Genomic DNA, 22,419 nt, shown 5'->3' on the forward strand with positions numbered 1-22,419 from the left:
CTCTCCTCCCCTATATACAGTATTTACCCCTGTCCACCCCCTATATTCAGTATTTACCCCTCCATCTCCCCTATATACAGTATTTACCCCTGTCCACCCCCTATATACAGTATTTACCCCTCTCCTCCCCTATATACAGTATTTACCCCTGTCCACCCCCTATATTCAGTATTTACCCCTCCATCTCCCCTATATACAGTATTTACCCCTGTCCACCCCCTATATACAGTATTTACCCCTCTCCTCCCCTATATACAGTATTTACCCCTGTCCACCCCCTATATTCAGTATTTACCCCTCCATCTCCCCTATATACAGTATTTACCCCTGTCCACCCCTATATACAGTATTTACCCCTCTCCTCCCCTATATACAGTATTTACCCCTCTCCTCCCCTATATACAGTATTTACCCCTGTCCACCCCCTATATTCAGTATTTACCCCTTCCTGCCCTCTGAGGTTGGATCCCGCCCCCCGGTGATATGATGTGTCCCCCCCTATATTCTGCGCTCACCTTCATCGGTCTCTTCAGAGCCTCCTGGATATCCACCCGTTTCCTCATTATGGTTTGGTCCAATTTTCTTTCAATGCCAGAAGATCCATATAGGCCTGAGACTCCGGCACCAGCTCCCGCACCTGAGGGGGGAACAAGCAGTGAGGCAATGGGGAGGGGCAACAGAGGGGAGGGGCTGCACTCACTGGAGGGGGAGGAGTCTGCAGTCACTGGAGGGGGAGGAGTCTGCACTCACTGGAGGGGGGAGGAGTCTGCACTCACTGGAGAGGGGAGGAGTCTGCACTCACTGGAGAGGGGGGAGGGGGGGGAGGAGGCTGCACTCACTGGAGAGGGGGGGAGGAGGCTGCACTCACTAGAGAGGGGGGAGGGGGGGGGGAGGAGGCTGCACTCACTGGAGAGGGGGGGAGGAGGCTGCACTCACTGGAGAGGGGGGGAGGAGGAGGCTGCACTCACTGGAGAGGGGGAGGAGGCTGCACTCACTGGAGAGGGGTGGAGGAGGCTGCACTCACTGGAGAGGGGGGAGGAGGAGGCTGCACTCACTGGAGAGGGGGGAGGAGGAGGCTGCACTCACTGGAGAGGGGGGAGGAGGAGGCTGCACTCACTGGAGAGGGGGAGGGGGGAGGCTGCACTCACTGGAGAGGGGGGAGGGGGGAGGCTGCACTCACTGGAGAGGGGGGAGGAGGCTGCACTCACTGGAGAGGGGGGAGGAGGCTGCACTCACTGGAGAGGGGGGAGGAGGCTGCACTCACTGGAGAGGGGGGAGGGGGGGGAGGCTGCACTCACTGGAGAGGGGGGAGAGGAGGCTGCACTCACTGGAGAGGGGGGAGGGGGAGGAGGCTGCACTCACTGGAGAGGGGGGAGGAGGCTGCACTCACTGGAGAGGGGGGGAGGAGGCTGCACTCACTGGAGAGGGGGGAGGCTGCACTCACTGGAGAGGGGGGAGGAGGCTGCACTCACTGGAGAGGGGGGAGGGGGAGGAGGCTGCACTCACTGGAGAGGGGGGAGGAGGCTGCACTCACTGGAGAGGGGGGGAGGAGGCTGCACTCACTGGAGAGGGGGAGGGGGAGGAGGCTGCACTCACTGGGGAGGGGGAGGAGGCTGCACTCACTAGAGAGGGGGAGGAGGCTGCACTCACTGGAGAGGGGGAGGGGGATGCTAAACTCACTGGAGAGGGGGAGGGGGGAGGCTAAACTCACTGGAGAGGGGGGAGGGGGAGGAGGCTGCACTCACTGGAGAGGGGGGAGGGGGAGGAGGCTGCACTCACTGGAGAGGGGGGGAGGAGGCTGCACTCACTGGAGAGGGGGGAGGAGGCTGCACTCACTGGAGAGGGGGGGAGGAGGCTGCACTCACTGGAGAGGGGGGAGGAGGCTGCACTCACTGGAGAGGGGGGAGGAGGCTGCACTCACTGGAGAGGGGGGAGGAGTCTGCACTCACTGGAGAGGGGAGGAGTCTGCACTCACTGGAGAGGGGGAGGAGTCTGCACTCACTGGAGAGGGGAGGAGTCTGCACTCACTGGAGGGGGGAGGAGTCTGCACTCACTGGAGAGGGGGGAGGGGGGGGAGGAAGCTGCACTCACTGGAGAGGGGGGAGGGGGGGGAGGAGGCTGCACTCACTGGAGAGGGGGGGGAGGAGGCTGCACTCACTGGAGAGGGGGGGAGGGGGGGAGGAGGAGGCTGCACTCACTGGAGAGGGGGAGGAGGCTGCACTCACTGGAGAGGGGGGAGGAGGCTGCAGTCACTGGAGAGGGGGGAGGAGGAGGCTGCACTCACTGGAGAGGGGGGAGGAGGAGGCTGCACTCACTGGAGAGGGGGAGGGGGATGCTAAACTCACTGGAGAGGGGGAGGGGGGAGGCTAAACTCACTGGAGAGGGGGGAGGGGGAGGAGGCTGCACTCACTGGAGAGGGGGGAGGGGGAGGAGGCTGCACTCACTGGAGAGGGGGGAGGAGGGCTGCACTCACTGGAGAGGGGGGAGGAGGCTGCACTCACTGGAGAGGGGGGAGGAGGCTGCACTCACTGGAGAGGGGGGAGGAGGCTGCACTCACTGGAGAGGGGGGAGGAGGCTGCACTCACTGGAGAGGGGGAGGAGGCTGCACTCACTGGAGAGGGGGGAGGAGGCTGCACTCACTGGAGAGGGGGCGGAGGAGGCTGCACTCACTGGAGAGGGGGGAGGAGGCTGCACTCACTGGAGAGGGGGGAGGAGGCTGCACTCACTGGAGAGGGGGGAGGAGGCTGCACTCACTGGAGGGGGGGGGAGGAGGCTGCACTCACTGGAGGGGGGAGGAGTCTGCACTCACTGGAGAGGGGAGGAGTCTGCACTCACTGGAGGGGGGAGGAGTCTGCACTCACTGGAGAGGGGGGAGGGGGGGAGGAGGCTGCACTCACTGGAGAGGGGGGAGGGGGGGGAGGAGGCTGCACTCACTGGAGAGGGGGGGAGGAGGCTGCACTCACTGGAGAGGGGGGGAGGGGGGAGGAGGAGGCTGCACTCACTGGAGAGGGGGAGGAGGCTGCACTCACTGGAGAGGGGGGAGGAGGCTGCAGTCACTGGAGAGGGGGGAGGAGGAGGCTGCACTCACTGGAGAGGGGGGAGGAGGAGGCTGCACTCACTGGAGAGGGGGAGGGGGGAGGCTAAACTCACTGGAGAGGGGGGAGGGGATAGGAGGCTGCACTCACTGGAGAGGGGGGAGGGGGAGGAGGCTGCACTCACTGGAGAGGGGGAGGAGGCTGCACTCACTGGAGAGGGGGGAGGAGGCTGCACTCACTGGAGAGGGGGAGGAGGCTGCACTCACTGGAGAGGGGGGAGGAGGCTGCACTCACTGGAGAGGGGGAGGAGGCTGCACTCACTGGAGAGGGGGGAGGAGGCTGCACTCACTGGAGAGGGGGGAGGAGGCTGCACTCACTGGAGAGGGGGGAGGAGGCTGCACTCACTGGAGAGGGGGGGAGGAGGCTGCACTCACTGGAGAGGGGGGAGGAGGCTGCACTCACTGGAGAGGGGGGAGGAGGCTGCACTCACTGGAGGGGGGAGGAGTCTGCACTCACTGGAGAGGGGAGGAGTCTGCACTCACTGGAGGGGGGAGGAGTCTGCACTCACTGGAGAGGGGGGAGGGGGGGGGAGGAGGCTGCACTCACTGGAGAGGGGGGAGGGGGGGGGAGGAGGCTGCACTCACTGGAGAGGGGGGGAGGAGGCTGCACTCACTGAGAGGGGAGGAGTCTGCACTCACTGGAGGGGGGAGGAGTCTGCACTCACTGGAGAGGGGGGAGGGGGGGGGGAGGAGGCTGCACTCACTGGAGAGGGGGGAGGGGGGGGAGGAGGCTGCACTCACTGGAGAGGGGGGAGGAGGCTGCACTCACTGGAGAGGGGGAGGAGGCTGCACTCACTGGAGAGGGGGGAGGAGGCTGCAGTCACTGGAGAGGGGGGAGGCTGCACTCACTGGAGAGGGGGGAGGCTGCACTCACTGCAGAGGGGGAGGGGGGAGGCTGCACTCACTGGAGAGGGGGGAGGGGGGAGGCTGCACTCACTGGAGAGGGGGGAGGGGGGAGGCTGCACTCACTGGAGAGGGGGGAGGAGGCTGCACTCACTGGAGAGGGGGGAGGGGGAGGAGGCTGCACTCACTGGAGAGGGGGGAGGGGGGGAAGAGGAGGCTGCACTCACTGGAGAGGGGGAGGAGGCTGCACTCACTGGAGAGGGGGAGAGGAGGCTGCACTCACTGGAGAGGGGGGAGGAGGCTGCACTCACTGGAGAGGGGGGAGGCTGCACTCACTGGAGAGGGGGGAGGGGGAGGAGGCTGCACTCACTGGAGAGGGGGGAGGAGGGAGGAGGAGGCTGCACTCACTGGAAAGGGGGAGGAGGCTGCACTCACTGGAGAGGGGGGAGGAGGCTGCCCTCACTGGAGAGGGGGGGAGGAGGCTGCACTCACTGGAGAGGGGGGGAGGAGGCTGCACTCACTGGAGAGGGGGAGGGGGAGGAGGCTGCACTCACTGGAGAGGGAGAGGGAGGCTGCACTCACTGGAGAGGGGGAGGGGGAGGCTAAACTCACTGGAGAGGGGGAGGGGGGAGGCTAAACTCACTGGAGAGGGGGGAGGGGGAGGAGGCTGCACTCACTGGAGAGGGGGGAGGGGGAGGAGGCTGCACTCACTGGAGAGGGGGGAGGAGGCAGCACTCACTGAAGAGGGGGGAGGAGGCTGCACTCACTGGAGAGGGGGGAGGAGGCTGCCCTCACTGGAGAGGGGGGGAGGAGGCTGCACTCACTGGAGAGGGGGGGAGGAGGCTGCACTCACTGGAGAGGGGGAGGGGGAGGAGGCTGCACTCACTGGAGAGGGAGAGGAGGCTGCACTCACTGAGAGGGGGAGGGGGAGGCTAAACTCACTGGAGAGGGGGAGGGGGGAGGCTAAACTCACTGGAGAGGGGGGAGGGGGAGGAGGCTGCACTCACTGGAGAGGGGGGAGGGGGAGGAGGCTGCACTCACTGGAGAGGGGGGAGGAGGCAGCACTCACTGGAGAGGGGGGAGGAGGCTGCACTCACTGGAGAGGGGGGAGGAGGCTGCACTCACTGGAGAGGGGAGAGGAGGCTGCACTTACTGGAGAGGGGGGAGGAGGCTGCACTCACTGGAGAGGGGGGAGGAGGCTGCACTCACTGGAGAGGGGGGGAGGAGGCTGCACTCACTGGAGAGGGGGAGGAGGCTGCACTCACTGGAGAGGGGGGAGGGGGAGGAGGCTGCACTCACTGGAGAGGGGGGAGGAGGCTGCACTCACTGGAGAGGGGGGGAGGAGGCTGCACTCACTGGAGAGGGGGGAGGGGGAGGAGGCTGCACTCACTGGAGAGGGGGGAGGAGGCTGCACTCACTGGAGAGGGGGGAGGGGGCTGCACTCACTGGAGAGGGGGGAGGAGGCTGCACTCACTGGAGAGGGGGGAGGAGGCTGCACTCACTGGAGAGGGGGGAGGGGGCTGCACTCACTGGAGAGGGAGGAGGAGGCTGCACTCACTGGAGAGGGGGGAGGGGGCTGCACTCACTGGAGAGGGGGGGAGGGGGCTGCACTCACTGGAGAGGGGGGAGGAGGCTGCACTCACTGGAGAGGGGGGAGGAGGCTGCACTCACTGGAGAGGGGGGAGGAGGCTGCACTCACCCGTTGAGGGAGAATCTTGTCGGCCATCTTTTGTCTTTTAGTGCTGAATATTGGGAATAGAATGGAGAATTATTACATTGTTACATTATTTATACCGTCTTGTTGTCCTGGACACGCCCCCACAGTAGCTGTTTACCTTCGGCTCCGCCCCTGTGTGGGCGTGGTTTGCTGAACCTGTGGAGGAGCTGACCGTTTTCTGGTTGGTTCCATTACTGTAGGTGGGATTCCAGGCCGGACAGATGGACTTCCACCAAATGGGGGTCCCGGAGGGCCCATGGGAGCACCCTGATGAGGCATTCGGGCCCCAGAGGGCATCCCAGGGCGCTGAGAAGACACAACAAGAAGGAGATAATGAGATTTGGTGGATCATGGGAAAGGGAAGGACGACCCACAACAACAGGGCGGGGGAGGGACAACCCACAAAAACAGGGCGGGGGAGGGACGACCTACAACAACAGGGCGGGGAGGGACGACCCAGAACAACAGGGCGGGGGAGGGACGACCCACAACAACAGGGCGGGGGAGGGACGACCCACAACAACAGGGCGGGGGAGGGACGGCCCACAACAGGGCGGGGGAGGGACGGCCCACAACAGCAGGGCGGGGGAGGGACAACCCACAACAACAGGGCGGGGAGGGACGACCCACAACAATAGGGCGGGGAGGGACGACCCACAAAAACAGGGCGGGGGAGGGACGACCCACAACAACAGGGCGGGGAGGGACGACCCACAACAACAGGGCGGGGAGGGACGACCCACAACAACAGGGCGGGGGAGGGACAACCCACAACAACAGGGCGGGGGAGGGACGACCCACAACAACAGGGCGGGGGAGGGACAACCCACAACAACAGGGCGGGGGAGGGACAACCCACAACAACAGGGCGGGGAGGGACAACCCACAACAACAGGGCGGGGGAGGGACAACCCACAACAACAGGGCGGGGAGGGACGACCCACAACAACAGGGCGGGGGAGGGACAACCCACAACAACAGGGCGGGGAGGGACGACCCACAACAACAGGGCGGGGAGGGACGGCCCACAACAACAGGGCGGGGGAGGGACGGCCCACAACAACAGGGCGGGGGAGGGACGGCCCACATCAACAGGGCGGGGGAGGGACGGCCCACAACAGGGCGGGGGAGGGACGGCCCACAACAGGGCGGGGGAGGGACGGCCCACAACAACAGGGGCCATGGGACATCTTCACCATCATCTCTGGGGGCTTCAGGGCTGATTGTTCTTACTATTCCAAATACAGTGAAACTTCTTAAAGGTGAAAACCACACGAAGAAGTCGAGGAGGGAAGGGGGAGGAGGAGTATACATATAGAGGAGGGGTATACATATAGAGGAGGGGTATACATATAGAGGAGGGGTATACATATAGAGGAGGGGTATACATATAGAGGAGGGGTATACATATAGAGGAGGGGTATACATATAGAGGAGGGGTATACATATAGAGGAGGGGTATACATATAGAGGAGGGGTAGTATAGCGGTAGTAGTAGTAGTAGTATACATATAGAGGAGGGGTAGTATAGCGGTAGTAGTAGTAGTATACATATAGAGGAGGGGCAGTATAGCGGTAGTAGTAGTAGTAGTGTACATATAGAGGAGGGGTAGTATAGCGGTAGTAGCAGTAGTAGTGTACATATAGAGGAGGGGTAGTATAGCGGTAGTAGTAGTAGTAGTGTACATATAGAGGAGGGGTAGTATAGCGGTAGTAGTAGTAGTAGTATACATATAGAGGAGGAGTAGTATAGCGGTAGTAGTAGTAGTAGTGTACATATAGAGGAGGGGTAGTATAGTGGTAGTAGTAGTAGTAGTGTACATATAGAGGAGGGGTAGTATAGTGGTAGTAGTAGTAGTAGTATACATATAGAGGAGGGGTAGTATAGCGGTAGTAGTAGTAGTGTACATATAGAGGAGGGGTAGTATAGCGGTAGTAGTAGTAGTAGTGTACATATAGAGGAGGGGTAGTATAGCGGTAGTAGTAGTAGTGTACATATAGAGGAGGGGTAGTATAGCGGTAGTAGTAGTAGTAGTATACATATAGAGGAGGAGTAGTATAGCGGTAGTAGTAGTAGTAGTGTACATATAGAGGAGGGGTAGTATAGTGGTAGTAGTAGTAGTAGTGTACATATAGAGGAGGGGTAGTATAGTGGTAGTAGTAGTAGTAGTATACATATAGAGGAGGAGTAGTATAGCGGTAGTAGTAGTAGTATACATATAGAGGAGGGGTAGTATAGCGGTAGTAGTAGTAGTAGTGTACATATAGAGGAGGGGTAGTATAGTGGTAGTAGTAGTAGTAGTGTACATATAGAGGAGGGGTAGTATAGTGGTAGTAGTAGTAGTACTAGTAGTAGTGTACATATAGAGGAGGGGTAGTATAGCAGTAGTAGTAGTGTACATAAAGAGGAGGAGTAGTATAGCGGTGGTAGTAGTAGTAGTAGTGTACATATAGAGGAGGGGTAGTATAGTAGTAGTGGTAGTAGTGTACATATAGAGGAGGAGTAGTATAGCGGTAGTAGTAGTAGTGTACATATAGAGGAGGAGTAGTATAGCGGTAGTAGTAGTAGTGTACATATAGAGGAGGGGTAGTATAGCGGTGGTAGTAGTAGTGTACATATAGAGGGGGAGTAGTATAGCGGTGGTAGTAGTAGTAGTGTACATATAGAGGAGGGGTAGTATAGCGGTAGTAGTAGTAGTAGTGTACATATAGAGGAGGGGTAGTATAGCGGTGGTAGTAGTAGTAGTGTACATATAGAGGAGGGGTAGTATAGCGGTAGTAGTAGTAGTAGTGTACATATAGAGGAGGGGTAGTATAGCGGTAGTAGTAGTAGTGTACATATAGAGGAGGGGTAGTATAGCGGTAGTAGTAGTAGTAGTATACATATAGAGGAGGAGTAGTATAGCGGTAGTAGTAGTAGTAGTGTACATATAGAGGAGGGGTAGTATAGTGGTAGTAGTAGTAGTACTAGTAGTAGTGTACATATAGAGGAGGGGTAGTATAGCAGTAGTAGTAGTGTACATAAAGAGGAGGAGTAGTATAGCGGTGGTAGTAGTAGTAGTAGTGTACATATAGAGGAGGGGTAGTATAGTGGTAGTAGTAGTAGTAGTAGAAGTAGTGTACATATAGAGGAGGGGTAGTATAGCAGTAGTAGTAGTGTACATAAAGAGGAGGAGTAGTATAGCGGTAGTAGTAGTAGTGTACATATAGAGGAGGGGTAGTATAGCAGTAGTAGTAGTGTACATAAAGAGGAGGAGTAGTATAGCGGTAGTAGTAGTAGTGTACATATAGAGGAGGGGTAGTATAGTAGTAGTGGTAGTAGTGTACATATAGAGGAGGAGTAGTATAGCGGTAGTAGTAGTAGTGTACATATAGAGGAGGGGTAGTATAGCGGTGGTAGTAGTAGTGTACATATAGAGGGGGAGTAGAATAGTGGTAGTAGTAGTAGTGTACATATAGAGGAGGGGTAGTATAGCGGTAGTAGTAGTAGTGTACATATAGAGGAGGGGTAGTATAGTGGTAGTAGTAGTAGTGTACATATAGAGGAGGAGTAGTATAGCGGTAGTAGTAGTAGTGTACATATAGAGGAGGGGTAGTATAGTGGTAGTAGTAGTAGTAGTGTACATAAAGAGGAGGAGTAGTATAGCGGTAGTAGTAGTAGTAGTGTACATATAGAGGAGGAGTAGTATAGCGGTGGTAGTAGTAGTAGTAGTGTACATATAGAGGAGGGGTAGTATAGTGGTAGTGGTAGTAGTAGTAATGTACATATAGAGGAGGAGTAGTATAGCGGTAGTAGTAGTAGTGTACATATAGAGGAGGAGGAGTATAGCGGTAGTAGTAGTAGTAGTAGTGTACATATAGAGGAGGGGCAGTATAGCGGTGGTAGTAGTAGTAGTGTACATATAGAGGAGGAGGAGTATAGCGGTAGTAGTAGTAGTAGTAGTGTACATATAGAGGAGGGGTAGTATAGTGGTAGTAGTAGTAGTGTACATAAAGAGGAGGAGTAGTATAGCGGTAGTAGTAGTAGTAGTGTACATATAGAAGAGGAGTATACATATAGAGGAGGGGTAGTATAGCGGTAGTAGTAGTAGTAGTAGTAGTGTACATATAGAGGAGGGGTAGTATAGCGGTGGTAGTAGTAGTAGTGTACATATAGAGGAGGGGTAGTATAGCGGTAGTAGTAGTAGTAGTGTACATATAGAGGAGGGGTAGTATAGCGGTAGTAGTAGTAGTAGTGTACATATAGAGGAGGGGTAGTATAGCGGTGGTAGTAGTAGTAGTGTACATATAGAGGAGGAGTATACATATAGAGGAGGGGTAGTATAGCGGTAGTAGTAGTAGTAGTAGTAGTGTACATATAGAGGAGGGGTAGTATAGCGGTGGTAGTAGTAGTAGTGTACATATAGAGGAGGAGTAGTATAGCGGTAGTAGTAGTAGTAGTGTACATATAGAGGAGGGGTAGTATAGCGGTAGTAGTAGTAGTGTACATAAAGAGGAGGAGTAGTATAGCGGTAGTAGTAGTAGTAGTGTACATATAGAGGAGGAGTATACATATAGAGGAGGGGTAGTATAGCGGTAGTAGTAGTAGTAGTAGTAGTGTACATATAGAGGAGGAGTAGTATAGCGGTAGTAGTAGTAGTAGTGTACATATAGAGGAGGGGTAGTATAGCGGTAGTAGTAGTAGTAGTGTACATATAGAGGAGGAGTATACATATAGAGGAGGGGTAGTATAGCGGTAGTAGTAGTAGTAGTGTACATATAGAGGAGGAGTATACATATAGAGGAGGGGTAGTATAGCGGTAGTAGTAGTAGTAGTGTACATATAGAGGAGGGGTAGTATAGCGGTAGTAGTAGTAGTAGTGTACATATAGAGGAGGAGTATACATATAGAGGAGGGGTAGTATAGCGGTAGTAGTAGTAGTAGTGTACATATAGAGGAGGAGTATACATATAGAGGAGGGGTAGTATAGCGGTAGTAGTAGTAGTAGTGTACATATAGAGGAGGAGTAGTATAGCGGTGGTAGTAGTAGTAGTGTACATATAGAGGAGGAGTATACATATAGAGGAGGAGTAGTATAGCGGTAGTAGTAGTAGTAGTGTACATATAGAGGAGGAGTAGTATAGCGGTAGTAGTAGTAGTAGTGTACATATAGAGGAGGAGTATACATATAGAGGAGGGGTAGTATAGCGGTAGTAGTAGTAGTAGTGTACATATAGAGGAGGAGTATACATATAGAGGAGGGGTAGTATAGCGGTAGTAGCAGTAGTAGTGTACATATAGAGGAGGAGTAGTATAGAGGTAGTAGTAGTAGTGTACATATAGAGGAGGGGTAGTATAGCGGTGGTAGTAGTAGTAGTGTACATATAGAGGAGGAGTATACATATAGAGGAGGGGTAGTATAGCGGTAGTAGTAGTAGTAGTAGTAGTGTACATATAGAGGAGGGGTAGTATAGCGGTAGTAGTAGTAGTGTACATATAGAGGAGGGGTAATATAGCGGTAGTAGTAGTAGTGTACATATAGAGGAGGGGTAGTATAGCGGTAGTAGTAGTAGTAGTGTACATATAGAGGAGGAGTAGTATAGCGGTAGTAGTAGTAGTAGTAGTGTACATATAAAGGAGGAGTATACATATAGAGGAGGGGTAGTATAGCGGTAGTAGTAGTAGTAGTAGTAGTGTACATATAGAGGAGGGGTAGTATAGCGGTGGTAGTAGTAGTAGTGTACATATAGAGGAGGAGTAGTATAGAGGTAGTAGTAGTAGTAGTGTACATATAGAGGAGGAGTAGTATAGAGGTAGTAGTAGTAGTAGTGTACATATAGAGGAGGGGTAGTATAGCGGTGGTAGTAGTAGTAGTAGTGTACATATAGAGGAGGGGTAGTATAGCGGTAGTAGTAGTAGTAGTAGTGTACATATAGAGGAGGGGTAGTATAGCGGTGGTAGTAGTAGTAGTGTACATATAGAGGAGGAGTAGTATAGAGGTAGTAGTAGTAGTAGTGTACATATAGAGGAGGAGTAGTATAAAGGTAGTAGTAGTAGTAGTGTACATATAGAGGAGGGGTAGTATAGCGGTGGTAGTAGTAGTAGTAGTGTACATATAGAGGAGGGGTAGTATAGCGGTAGTAGTAGTAGTAGTGTACATATAGAGGAGGAGTAGTATAGAGGTAGTAGTAGTAGTAGTAGTGTACATATAGAGGAGGGGTAGTATAGCGGTAGTAGTAGTAGTAGTGTACATATAGAGGAGGGGTAGTATAGTGGTAGTAGTAGTAGTGTACATATAGAAGAGGGGTAGTATAGTGGTAGTAGTAGTAGTAGTGTACATATAGAGGAGGAGGAGTATAGCGGTGGTAGTAGTAGTAGTGTACATATAGAGGAGGAGTAGTATAGCGGTAGTAGTAGTAGTAGTGTACATATAGAGGAGGAGTAGTATAGTGGTAGTAGTAGTAGTAGTGTACATATAGAGGAGGAGTAGTATAGTGGTAGTAGTAGTAGTAGTGTACATATAGAGGAGGGGTAGTATAGTGGTAGTAGTAGTAGTAGTGTACATATAGAGGAGGAGTAGTATAGTGGTAGTAGTAGTAGTAGTGTACATATAGAGGAGGAGTAGTATAGTGGTAGTAGTAGTAGTGTACATATAGAGGAGGAGTAGTATAGTGGTAGTAGTAGTAGTAGTGTACATATAGAGGAGGAGTAGTATAGTGGTAGTAGTAGTAGTGTACATATAGAGGAGGAGTAGTATAGAGGTAGTAGTAGTAGTAGTAGTGTACATATAGAGGAGGGGTAGTATAGCGGTAGTAGTAGTAGTAGTGTACATATAGAGGAGGAGTAGTATAGTGGTAGTAGTAGTAGTAGTGTACATATAGAGGAGGAGTAGTATAGTGGTAGTAGTAGTAGTAGTGTACATATAGAGGAGGAGTAGTATAGTGGTAGTAGTAGTAGTAGTGTACATATAGAGGAGGAGTAGTATAGCGGTAGTAGTAGTAGTAGTGTACATATAGAGGAGGAGTATACATATAGAGGAGGGGTAGTATAGCGGTAGTAGTAGTAGTAGTGTACATATAGAGGAGGAGTATACATATAGAGGAGGGGTAGTATAGCGGTAGTAGCAGTAGTAGTGTACATATAGAGGAGGAGTAGTATAGAGGTAGTAGTAGTAGTGTACATATAGAGGAGGGGTAGTATAGCGGTGGTAGTAGTAGTAGTGTACATATAGAGGAGGAGTATACATATAGAGGAGGGGTAGTATAGCGGTAGTAGTAGTAGTAGTAGTAGTGTACATATAGAGGAGGGGTAGTATAGCGGTAGTAGTAGTAGTGTACATATAGAGGAGGGGTAATATAGCGGTAGTAGTAGTAGTGTACATATAGAGGAGGGGTAGTATAGCGGTAGTAGTAGTAGTGTACATATAGAGGAGGGGTAATATAGCGGTAGTAGTAGTAGTGTACATATAGAGGAGGGGTAGTATAGCGGTAGTAGTAGTAGTAGTGTACATATAGAGGAGGAGTAGTATAGCGGTAGTAGTAGTAGTAGTGTACATATAAAGGAGGAGTATACATATAGAGGAGGGGTAGTATAGCGGTAGTAGTAGTAGTAGTAGTAGTGTACATATAGAGGAGGGGTAGTATAGCGGTGGTAGTAGTAGTAGTGTACATATAGAGGAGGAGTAGTATAGAGGTAGTAGTAGTAGTAGTGTACATATAGAGGAGGAGTAGTATGGTAGTAGTAGTAGTAGTGTACATATAGAGGAGGGGTAGTATAGCGGTGGTAGTAGTAGTAGTAGTGTACATATAGAGGAGGGGTAGTATAGCGGTAGTAGTAGTAGTAGTAGTGTACATATAGAGGAGGGGTAGTATAGCGGTGGTAGTAGTAGTAGTGTACATATAGAGGAGGAGTAGTATAGAGGTAGTAGTAGTAGTAGTGTACATATAGAGGAGGAGTAGTATAAAGGTAGTAGTAGTAGTAGTGTACATATAGAGGAGGGGTAGTATAGCGGTGGTAGTAGTAGTAGTAGTGTACATATAGAGGAGGGGTAGTATAGCGGTAGTAGTAGTAGTAGTGTACATATAGAGGAGGAGTAGTATAGAGGTAGTAGTAGTAGTAGTAGTGTACATATAGAGGAGGGGTAGTATAGCGGTAGTAGTAGTAGTAGTGTACATATAGAGGAGGGGTAGTATAGTGGTAGTAGTAGTAGTGTACATATAGAAGAGGGGTAGTATAGTGGTAGTAGTAGTAGTAGTGTACATATAGAGGAGGAGGAGTATAGCGGTGGTAGTAGTAGTAGTGTACATATAGAGGAGGAGTAGTATAGCGGTAGTAGTAGTAGTAGTGTACATATAGAGGAGGAGTAGTATAGTGGTAGTAGTAGTAGTAGTGTACATATAGAGGAGGAGTAGTATAGTGGTAGTAGTAGTAGTAGTGTACATATAGAGGAGGGGTAGTATAGTGGTAGTAGTAGTAGTAGTGTACATATAGAGGAGGAGTAGTATAGTGGTAGTAGTAGTAGTAGTGTACATATAGAGGAGGAGTAGTATAGTGGTAGTAGTAGTAGTGTACATATAGAGGAGGAGTAGTATAGTGGTAGTAGTAGTAGTAGTGTACATATAGAGGAGGAGTAGTATAGTGGTAGTAGTAGTAGTGTACATATAGAGGAGGAGTAGTATAGCGGTAGTAGTAGTAGTAGTGTACATATAGAGGAGGAGTAGTATAGTGGTAGTAGTAGTAGTGTACATATAGAGGAGGAGTAGTATAGAGGTAGTAGTAGTAGTAGTAGTGTACATATAGAGGAGGGGTAGTATAGCGGTAGTAGTAGTAGTAGTGTACATATAGAGGAGGGGTAGTATAGTGGTAGTAGTAGTAGTGTACATATAGAAGAGGGGTAGTATAGTGGTAGTAGTAGTAGTAGTGTACATATAGAGGAGGAGGAGTATAGCGGTGGTAGTAGTAGTAGTGTACATATAGAGGAGGAGTAGTATAGCGGTAGTAGTAGTAGTAGTGTACATATAGAGGAGGAGTAGTATAGTGGTAGTAGTAGTAGTAGTGTACATATAGAGGAGGAGTAGTATAGTGGTAGTAGTAGTAGTAGTGTACATATAGAGGAGGGGTAGTATAGTGGTAGTAGTAGTAGTAGTGTACATATAGAGGAGGAGTAGTATAGTGGTAGTAGTAGTAGTAGTGTACATATAGAGGAGGAGTAGTATAGTGGTAGTAGTAGTAGTGTACATATAGAGGAGGAGTAGTATAGCGGTAGTAGTAGTAGTGTACATATAGAGGAGGAGTAGTATAGTGGTAGTAGTAGTAGTAGTGTACATATAGAGGAGGGGTAGTATAGTGGTAGTAGTAGTAGTAGTGTACATATAGAGGAGGAGTAGTATAGTGGTAGTAGTAGTAGTAGTGTACATATAGAGGAGGAGTAGTATAGCGGTAGTAGTAGTAGTGTACATATAGAGGAGGGGTAGTATAGTGGTAGTAGTAGTAGTGTACATATAGAGGAGGAGTAGTATAGCGGTGGTAGTAGTAGTAGTGTACATATAGAGGAGGAGTAGTATAGTGGTAGTAGTAGTAGTGTACATATAGAGGAGGAGTAGTATAGCGGTAGTAGTAGTAGTGTACATATAGAGGAGGGGTAGTATAGCGGTGGTAGTAGTAGTAGTGTACATATAGAGGAGGGGTAGTATAGCGGTAGTAGTAGTAGTAGTATACATATAGAGGAGGGGTAGTATAGCGGTAGTAGTAGTAGTAGTGTACATATAGAGGAGGAGGAGTATAGCGGTGGTAGTAGTAGTAGTGTACATATAGAGGAGGAGTAGTATAGCGGTAGTAGTAGTAGTAGTGTACATATAGAGGAGGAGTAGTATAGTGGTAGTAGTAGTAGTAGTGTACATATAGAGGAGGAGTAGTATAGTGGTAGTAGTAGTAGTAGTGTACATATAGAGGAGGGGTAGTATAGTGGTAGTAGTAGTAGTAGTGTACATATAGAGGAGGAGTAGTATAGTGGTAGTAGTAGTAGTAGTGTACATATAGAGGAGGAGTAGTATAGTGGTAGTAGTAGTAGTGTACATATAGAGGAGGAGTAGTATAGCGGTAGTAGTAGTAGTAGTGTACATATAGAGGAGGAGTAGTATAGTGGTAGTAGTAGTAGTAGTGTACATATAGAGGAGGGGTAGTATAGTGGTAGTAGTAGTAGTGTACATATAGAGGAGGAGTAGTATAGTGGTAGTAGTAGTAGTAGTGTACATATAGAGGAGGAGTAGTATAGTGGTGGTAGTAGTAGTAGTGTACATATAGAGGAGGGGTAGTATAGCGGTAGTAGTAGTAGTAGTGTACATATAGAGGAGGAGTAGTATAGCGGTAGTAGTAGTAGTGTACATATAGAGGAGGGGTAGTATAGCGGTGGTAGTAGTAGTAGTGTACATATAGAGGAGGGGTAGTATAGCGGTAGTAGTAGTAGTAGTATACATATAGAGGAGGAGTAGTATAGCGGTAGTAGTAGTAGTAGTGTACATATAGAGGAGGGGTAGTATAGTGGTAGTAGTAGTAGTACTAGTAGTAGTGTACATATAGAGGAGGGGTAGTATAGCAGTAGTAGTAGTGTACATAAAGAGGAGGAGTAGTATAGCGGTGGTAGTAGTAGTAGTAGTGTACATATAGAGGAGGGGTAGTATAGTGGTAGTAGTAGTAGTAGTAGAAGTAGTGTACATATAGAGGAGGGGTAGTATAGCAGTATTAGTAGTGTACATAAAGAGGAGGAGTAGTATAGCGGTGGTAGTAGTAGTAGTAGTGTACATATAGAGGAGGGGTAGTATAGTAGTAGTGGTAGTAGTGTACATATAGAGGAGGAGTAGTATAGCGGTAGTAGTAGTAGTGTACATATAGAGGAGGGGTAGTATAGCGGTGGTAGTAGTAGTGTACATATAGAGGGGGAGTAGAATAGTGGTAGTAGTAGTAGTGTACATATAGAGGAGGGGTAGTATAGCGGTAGTAGTAGTAGTGTACATATAGAGGAGGGGTAGTATAGTGGTAGTAGTAGTAGTGTACATATAGAGGAGGAGTAGTATAGCGGTAGTAGTAGTAGTGTACATATAGAGGAGGGGTAGTATAGTGGTAGTAGTAGTAGTAGTGTACATAAAGAGGAGGAGTAGTATAGCGGTAGTAGTAGTAGTAGTGTACATATAGAGGAGGGGTAGTATAGTGGTAGTAGTAGTAATGTACATATAGAGGAGGAGTAGTATAGCGGTAGTAGTAGTAGTGTACATATAGAGGAGGAGGAGTATAGCGGTAGTAGTAGTAGTAGTAGTGTACATATAGAGGAGGAGTAGTATAGCGGTAGTAGTAGTGTACATATAGAGGAGGAGTAGTATAGCGGTAGTAGTAGTAGTGTACATAAAGAGGAGGAGTAGTATAGCGGTAGTAGTAGTAGTAGTGTACATATAGAGGAGGAGTAGTATAGTGGTGGTAGTAGTAGTAGTGTACATATAGAGGAGGAGGAGTATAGCGGTAGTAGTAGTAGTAGTGTACATATAGAGGAGGAGGAGTATAGCGGTAGTAGTAGTAGTAGTAGTGTACATATAGAGGAGGGGTAGTATAGTGGTAGTAGTAGTAGTGTACATATAGAGGAGGAGTAGTATAGCGGTAGTAGTAGTAGTGTACATAAAGAGGAGGAGTAGTATAGTGGTAGTAGTAGTAGTAGTGTACATATAGAGGAGGGGCAGTATAGCGGTGGTAGTAGTAGTAGTGTACATATAGAGGAGGAGGAGTATAGCGGTAGTAGTAGTAGTAGTAGTGTACATATAGAGGAGGGGTAGTATAGTGGTAGTAGTAGTAGTGTACATATAGAGGAGGAGTAGTATAGCGGTAGTAGTAGTAGTGTACATAAAGAGGAGGAGTAGTATAGCGGTAGTAGTAGTAGTAGTGTACATATAGAGGAGGAGTATACATATAGAGGAGGGGTAGTATAGCGGTAGTAGTAGTAGTAGTAGTAGTGTACATATAGAGGAGGGGTAGTATAGCGGTGGTAGTAGTAGTAGTGTACATATAGAGGAGGAGTAGTATAGCGGTAGTAGTAGTAGTAGTGTACATATAGAGGAGGAGTAGTATAGCGGTAGTAGTAGTAGTAGTGTACATATAGAGGAGGAGTATACATATAGAGGAGGGGTAGTATAGCGGTAGTAGCAGTAGTAGTGTACATATAGAGGAGGAGTATACATATAGAGGAGGGGTAGTATAGCGGTAGTAGTAGTAGTAGTGTACATATAGAGGAGGAGTATACATATAGAGGAGGGGTAGTATAGCGGTAGTAGCAGTAGTAGTGTACATATAGAGGAGGAGTAGTATAGAGGTAGTAGTAGTAGTGTACATATAGAGGAGGGGTAGTATAGCGGTGGTAGTAGTAGTAGTGTACATATAGAGGAGGAGTATACATATAGAGGAGGGGTAGTATAGCGGTAGTAGTAGTAGTAGTAGTAGTGTACATATAGAGGAGGGGTAGTATAGCGGTAGTAGTAGTAGTAGTAGTAGTGTACATATAGAGGAGGGGTAGTATAGCGGTAGTAGTAGTAGTGTACATATAGAGGAGGGGTAGTATAGCGGTAGTAGTAGTAGTGTACATATAGAGGAGGGGTAGTATAGCGGTAGTAGTAGTAGTGTACATATAGAGGAGGAGTATACATATAGAGGAGGGGTAGTATAGCGGTAGTAGTAGTAGTAGTAGTAGTGTACATATAGAGGAGGGGTAGTATAGCGGTAGTAGTAGTAGTAGTGTACATATAGAGGAGGAGTAGTATAGCGGTAGTAGTAGTAGTAGTGTACATATAAAGGAGGAGTATACATATAGAGGAGGGGTAGTATAGCGGTAGTAGTAGTAGTAGTAGTAGTGTACATATAGAGGAGGGGTAGTATAGCGGTAGTAGTAGTAGTGTACATACAGAGGAGGGGTAGTATAGCGGTGGTAGTAGTAGTAGTAGTGTACATATAGAGGAGGGGTAGTATAGCGGTAGTAGTAGTAGTAGTAGTGTACATATAGAGGAGGGGTAGTATAGCGGTGGTAGTAGTAGTAGTGTACATATAGAGGAGGAGTAGTATAGAGGTAGTAGTAGTAGTAGTGTACATATAGAGGAGGAGTAGTATAAAGGTAGTAGTAGTAGTAGTGTACATATAGAGGAGGGGTAGTATAGCGGTGGTAGTAGTAGTAGTAGTGTACATATAGAGGAGGGGTAGTATAGCGGTAGTAGTAGTAGTAGTGTACATATAGAGGAGGAGTAGTATAGAGGTAGTAGTAGTAGTAGTAGTGTACATATAGAGGAGGGGTAGTATAGCGGTGGTAGTAGTAGTAGTGTACATATAGAGGAGGAGTAGTATAGAGGTAGTAGTAGTAGTAGTGTACATATAGAGGAGGAGTAGTATAGAGGTAGTAGTAGTAGTAGTGTACATATAGAGGAGGGGTAGTATAGCGGTGGTAGTAGTAGTAGTAGTGTACATATAGAGGAGGGGTAGTATAGCGGTAGTAGTAGTAGTAGTAGTGTACATATAGAGGAGGGGTAGTATAGCGGTGGTAGTAGTAGTAGTGTACATATAGAGGAGGAGTAGTATAGAGGTAGTAGTAGTAGTAGTGTACATATAGAGGAGGAGTAGTATAAAGGTAGTAGTAGTAGTAGTGTACATATAGAGGAGGGGTAGTATAGCGGTGGTAGTAGTAGTAGTAGTGTACATATAGAGGAGGGGTAGTATAGCGGTAGTAGTAGTAGTAGTGTACATATAGAGGAGGAGTAGTATAGAGGTAGTAGTAGTAGTAGTAGTGTACATATAGAGGAGGGGTAGTATAGCGGTAGTAGTAGTAGTAGTGTACATATAGAGGAGGAGTAGTATAGTGGTAGTAGTAGTAGTAGTAGTGTACATATAGAGGAGGGGTAGTATAGCGGTAGTAGTAGTAGTAGTGTACATATAGAGGAGGAGGAGTATAGCGGTGGTAGTAGCAGTAGTAGTGTACATATAGAGGAGGGGTAGTATAGCGGTAGTAGTAGTAGTGTACATATAGAGGAGGGGTAGTATAGAGGTAGTAGTAGTAGTAGTAGTGTACATATAGAGGAGGGGTAGTATAGAGGTAGTAGTAGCAGTAGTAGTGTACATATAGAGGAGGGGTAGTATAGCGGTAGTAGTAGTAGTGTACATATAGAGGAGGGGTAGTATAGCGGTGGTAGTAGTAGTAGTGTACATATAGAGGAGGAGTAGTATGGCGGTAGTAGTAGTAGTAGTGTACATATAGAGGAGGAGTAGTATAGTGGTAGTAGTAGTAGTAGTAGTGTACATATAGAGGAGGGGTAGTATAGCGGTAGTAGTAGTAGTAGTGTACATATAGAGGAGGAGGAGTATAGCGGTGGTAGTAGCAGTAGTAGTGTACATATAGAGGAGGGGTAGTATAGCGGTACTAGTAGTAGTAGTGTACATATAGAGGAGGGGTAGTATAGCGGTAGTAGTAGTAGTAGTGTACATATAGAGGAGGGGTAGTATAGCGGTAGTAGTAGTAGTAATGTACATATAGAGGAGGAGGAGTATAGCGGTGGTAGTAGTAGTGTACATATAGAGGAGGGGTAGTATAGAGGTAGTAGTAGTAGTAGTAGTGTACATATAGAGGAGGGGTAGTATAGCGGTAGTAGTAGTAGTAGTAGTGTACATATAGAGGAGGGGTAGTATAGCGGTGGTAGTAGTAGTAGTGTACATATAGAGGAGGAGTATACATATAGAGGAGGGGTAGTATAGCGGTAGTAGTAGTAGTAGTGTACATATAGAGGAGGAGGAGTATAGCGGTAGTAGTAGTAGTAGTGTACATATAGAGGAGGAGTAGTATAGCGGTAGTAGTAGTAGTGTACATATAGAGGAGGGATAGTATAGAGGTAGTAGTAGTAGTAGTAGTATACATATAGAGGAGGGGTAGTATAGCGGTACTAGTAGTAGTAGTGTACATATAGAGGAGGGGTAGTATAGCGGTAGTAGTAGTAGTAGTGTACATATAGAGGAGGGGTAGTATAGCGGTAGTAGTAGTAGTAATGTACATATAGAGGAGGAGGAGTATAGCGGTGGTAGTAGTAGTGTACATATAGAGGAGGGGTAGTATAGAGGTAGTAGTAGTAGTAGTAGTATACATATAGAGGAGGGGTAGTATAGCGGTACTAGTAGTAGTAGTGTACATATAGAGGAGGGGTAGTATAGCGGTAGTAGTAGTAGTAGTGTACATATAGAGGAGGGGTAGTATAGCGGTAGTAGTAGTAGTAGTGTACATATAGAGGAGGGGTAGTATAGCGGTAGTAGTAGTAGTGTACATATAGAGGAGGAGTAGTATAGCGGTAGTAGTAGTAGTGTACATATAGAGGAGGGGTAGTATAGCGGTAGTAGTAGTAGTAGTAGTGTACATATAGAGGAGGAGTAGTATAGCGGTAGTAGTAGTAGTGTACATATAGAGGAGGGGTAGTATAGCGGTAGTAGTAGTAGTGTACATATAGAGGAGGGGTAGTATAGCGGTAGTAGTAGTAGTGTACATATAGAGGAGGAGTAGTATAGCGGTAGTAGTAGTAGTGTACATATAGTTGAGGAGTAGTATAGCGGTAGTAGTAGTAGTAGTAGTGTACATATAGAGGAGGAGTAGTATAGCGGTAATAGTAGTGTACATATAGAGGAGGAGTAGTATAGTGGTAGTAGTAGTAGTAGTGTACATATAGAGGAGGAGTAGTATAGTGGTAGTAGTAGTAGTGTACATATAGAGGAGGAGTAGTATAGCGGTACTAGTAGTAGTGTACATATAGAGGAGGAGTAGTATAGCGGTGGTAGTAGTAGTAGTGTACATATAGAGGAGGAGTAGTATAGCGGTGGTAGTAGTAGTAGTAGTATACATATAGAGGAGGGGTAGTATAGCGGTACTAGTAGTAGTGTACATATAGAGGAGGAGTAGTATAGCGGTAGTAGTAGTAGTAGTGTACATATAGAGGAGGAGTAGTATAGCGGTAGTAGTAGTAGTGTACATATAGAGGAGGAGTAGTATAGCGGTACTAGTAGTAGTGTACATATAGAGGAGGAGTAGTATAGCGGTAGTAGTAGTAGTAGTGTACATATAGAGGAGGAGTAGTATAGCGGTAGTAGTAGTAGTGTACATATAGAGGAGGAGTAGTGTAGCGGTGGTGGTAGTAGTAGTAGTGTACATATAGAGGAGGGGCAGTATAGCGGTAGTAGTAGTAGTAGTGTACATATAGAGGAGGAGTAGTGTAGCGGTAGTAGTAGTAGTAGTGTACATATAGAGGAGGAGTAGTGTAGCGGTAGTAGTAGTAGTGTACATATGGAGGAGGAGTAGTATAGTAGTAGTAGTAGTAGTGTACATATAGAGGAGGAGTAGTATAGCGGTGGTGGTAGTAGTAGTAGTGTACATATAGAGGAGGGGTAGTATAGCGGTAGTAGTAGTAGTATACATATAGAGGAGGAGTAGTGTAGCGGTAGTAGTAGTAGTGTACATATAGAGGAGGGGTAGTATAGCGGTAGTAGTAGTAGTAGTGTACATATAGAGGAGGAGTAGAATAGTGGTAGTAGTAGTAGTGTACATATAGAGGAGGGGTAGTATAGCGGTACTGGTAGTAGTGTACATATAGAGGAGGGGTAGTATAGCGGTAGTAGTAGTAGTGTACATATAGAGGAGGAGGAGTGTAGCGGTAGTAGTAGTAGTGTACATATAGAGGAGGGGTAGTATAGCGGTAGTAGTAGTAGTAGTATACATATAGAGGAGGAGTAGTA

The 22,419-nt window shown here is 48.3% G+C and overlaps 1 protein-coding gene across 2 annotated transcripts in view; it reads right to left on the minus strand.

The window, feature by feature from the left end:
- Positions 1 to 515: 515 nt before the first annotated feature.
- Positions 516 to 22,419, minus strand: part of LOC130316761 (SWI/SNF-related matrix-associated actin-dependent regulator of chromatin subfamily D member 3-like) — a 52,110-nt gene continuing 30,206 nt past the window's right edge. For both annotated transcript variants that reach the window (XM_056552809.1, XM_056552808.1), the window contains exons 2-4: positions 5,773 to 5,960; positions 5,637 to 5,679; positions 516 to 637 (exon numbers count right to left, since the gene is read on the minus strand). In XM_056552809.1, coding sequence (XP_056408784.1) covers positions 563 to 637; positions 5,637 to 5,679; positions 5,773 to 5,960 — 306 coding nt within the window. In that variant the 3' untranslated portion in view covers positions 516 to 562. The remainder of the gene's footprint in view (positions 638 to 5,636; positions 5,680 to 5,772; positions 5,961 to 22,419) is intronic.

The sequence above is a fragment of the Hyla sarda genome, unplaced genomic scaffold, assembly GCF_029499605.1.
Source record: "Hyla sarda isolate aHylSar1 unplaced genomic scaffold, aHylSar1.hap1 scaffold_1951, whole genome shotgun sequence".
NCBI lineage: Eukaryota > Metazoa > Chordata > Amphibia > Anura > Hylidae > Hyla > Hyla sarda.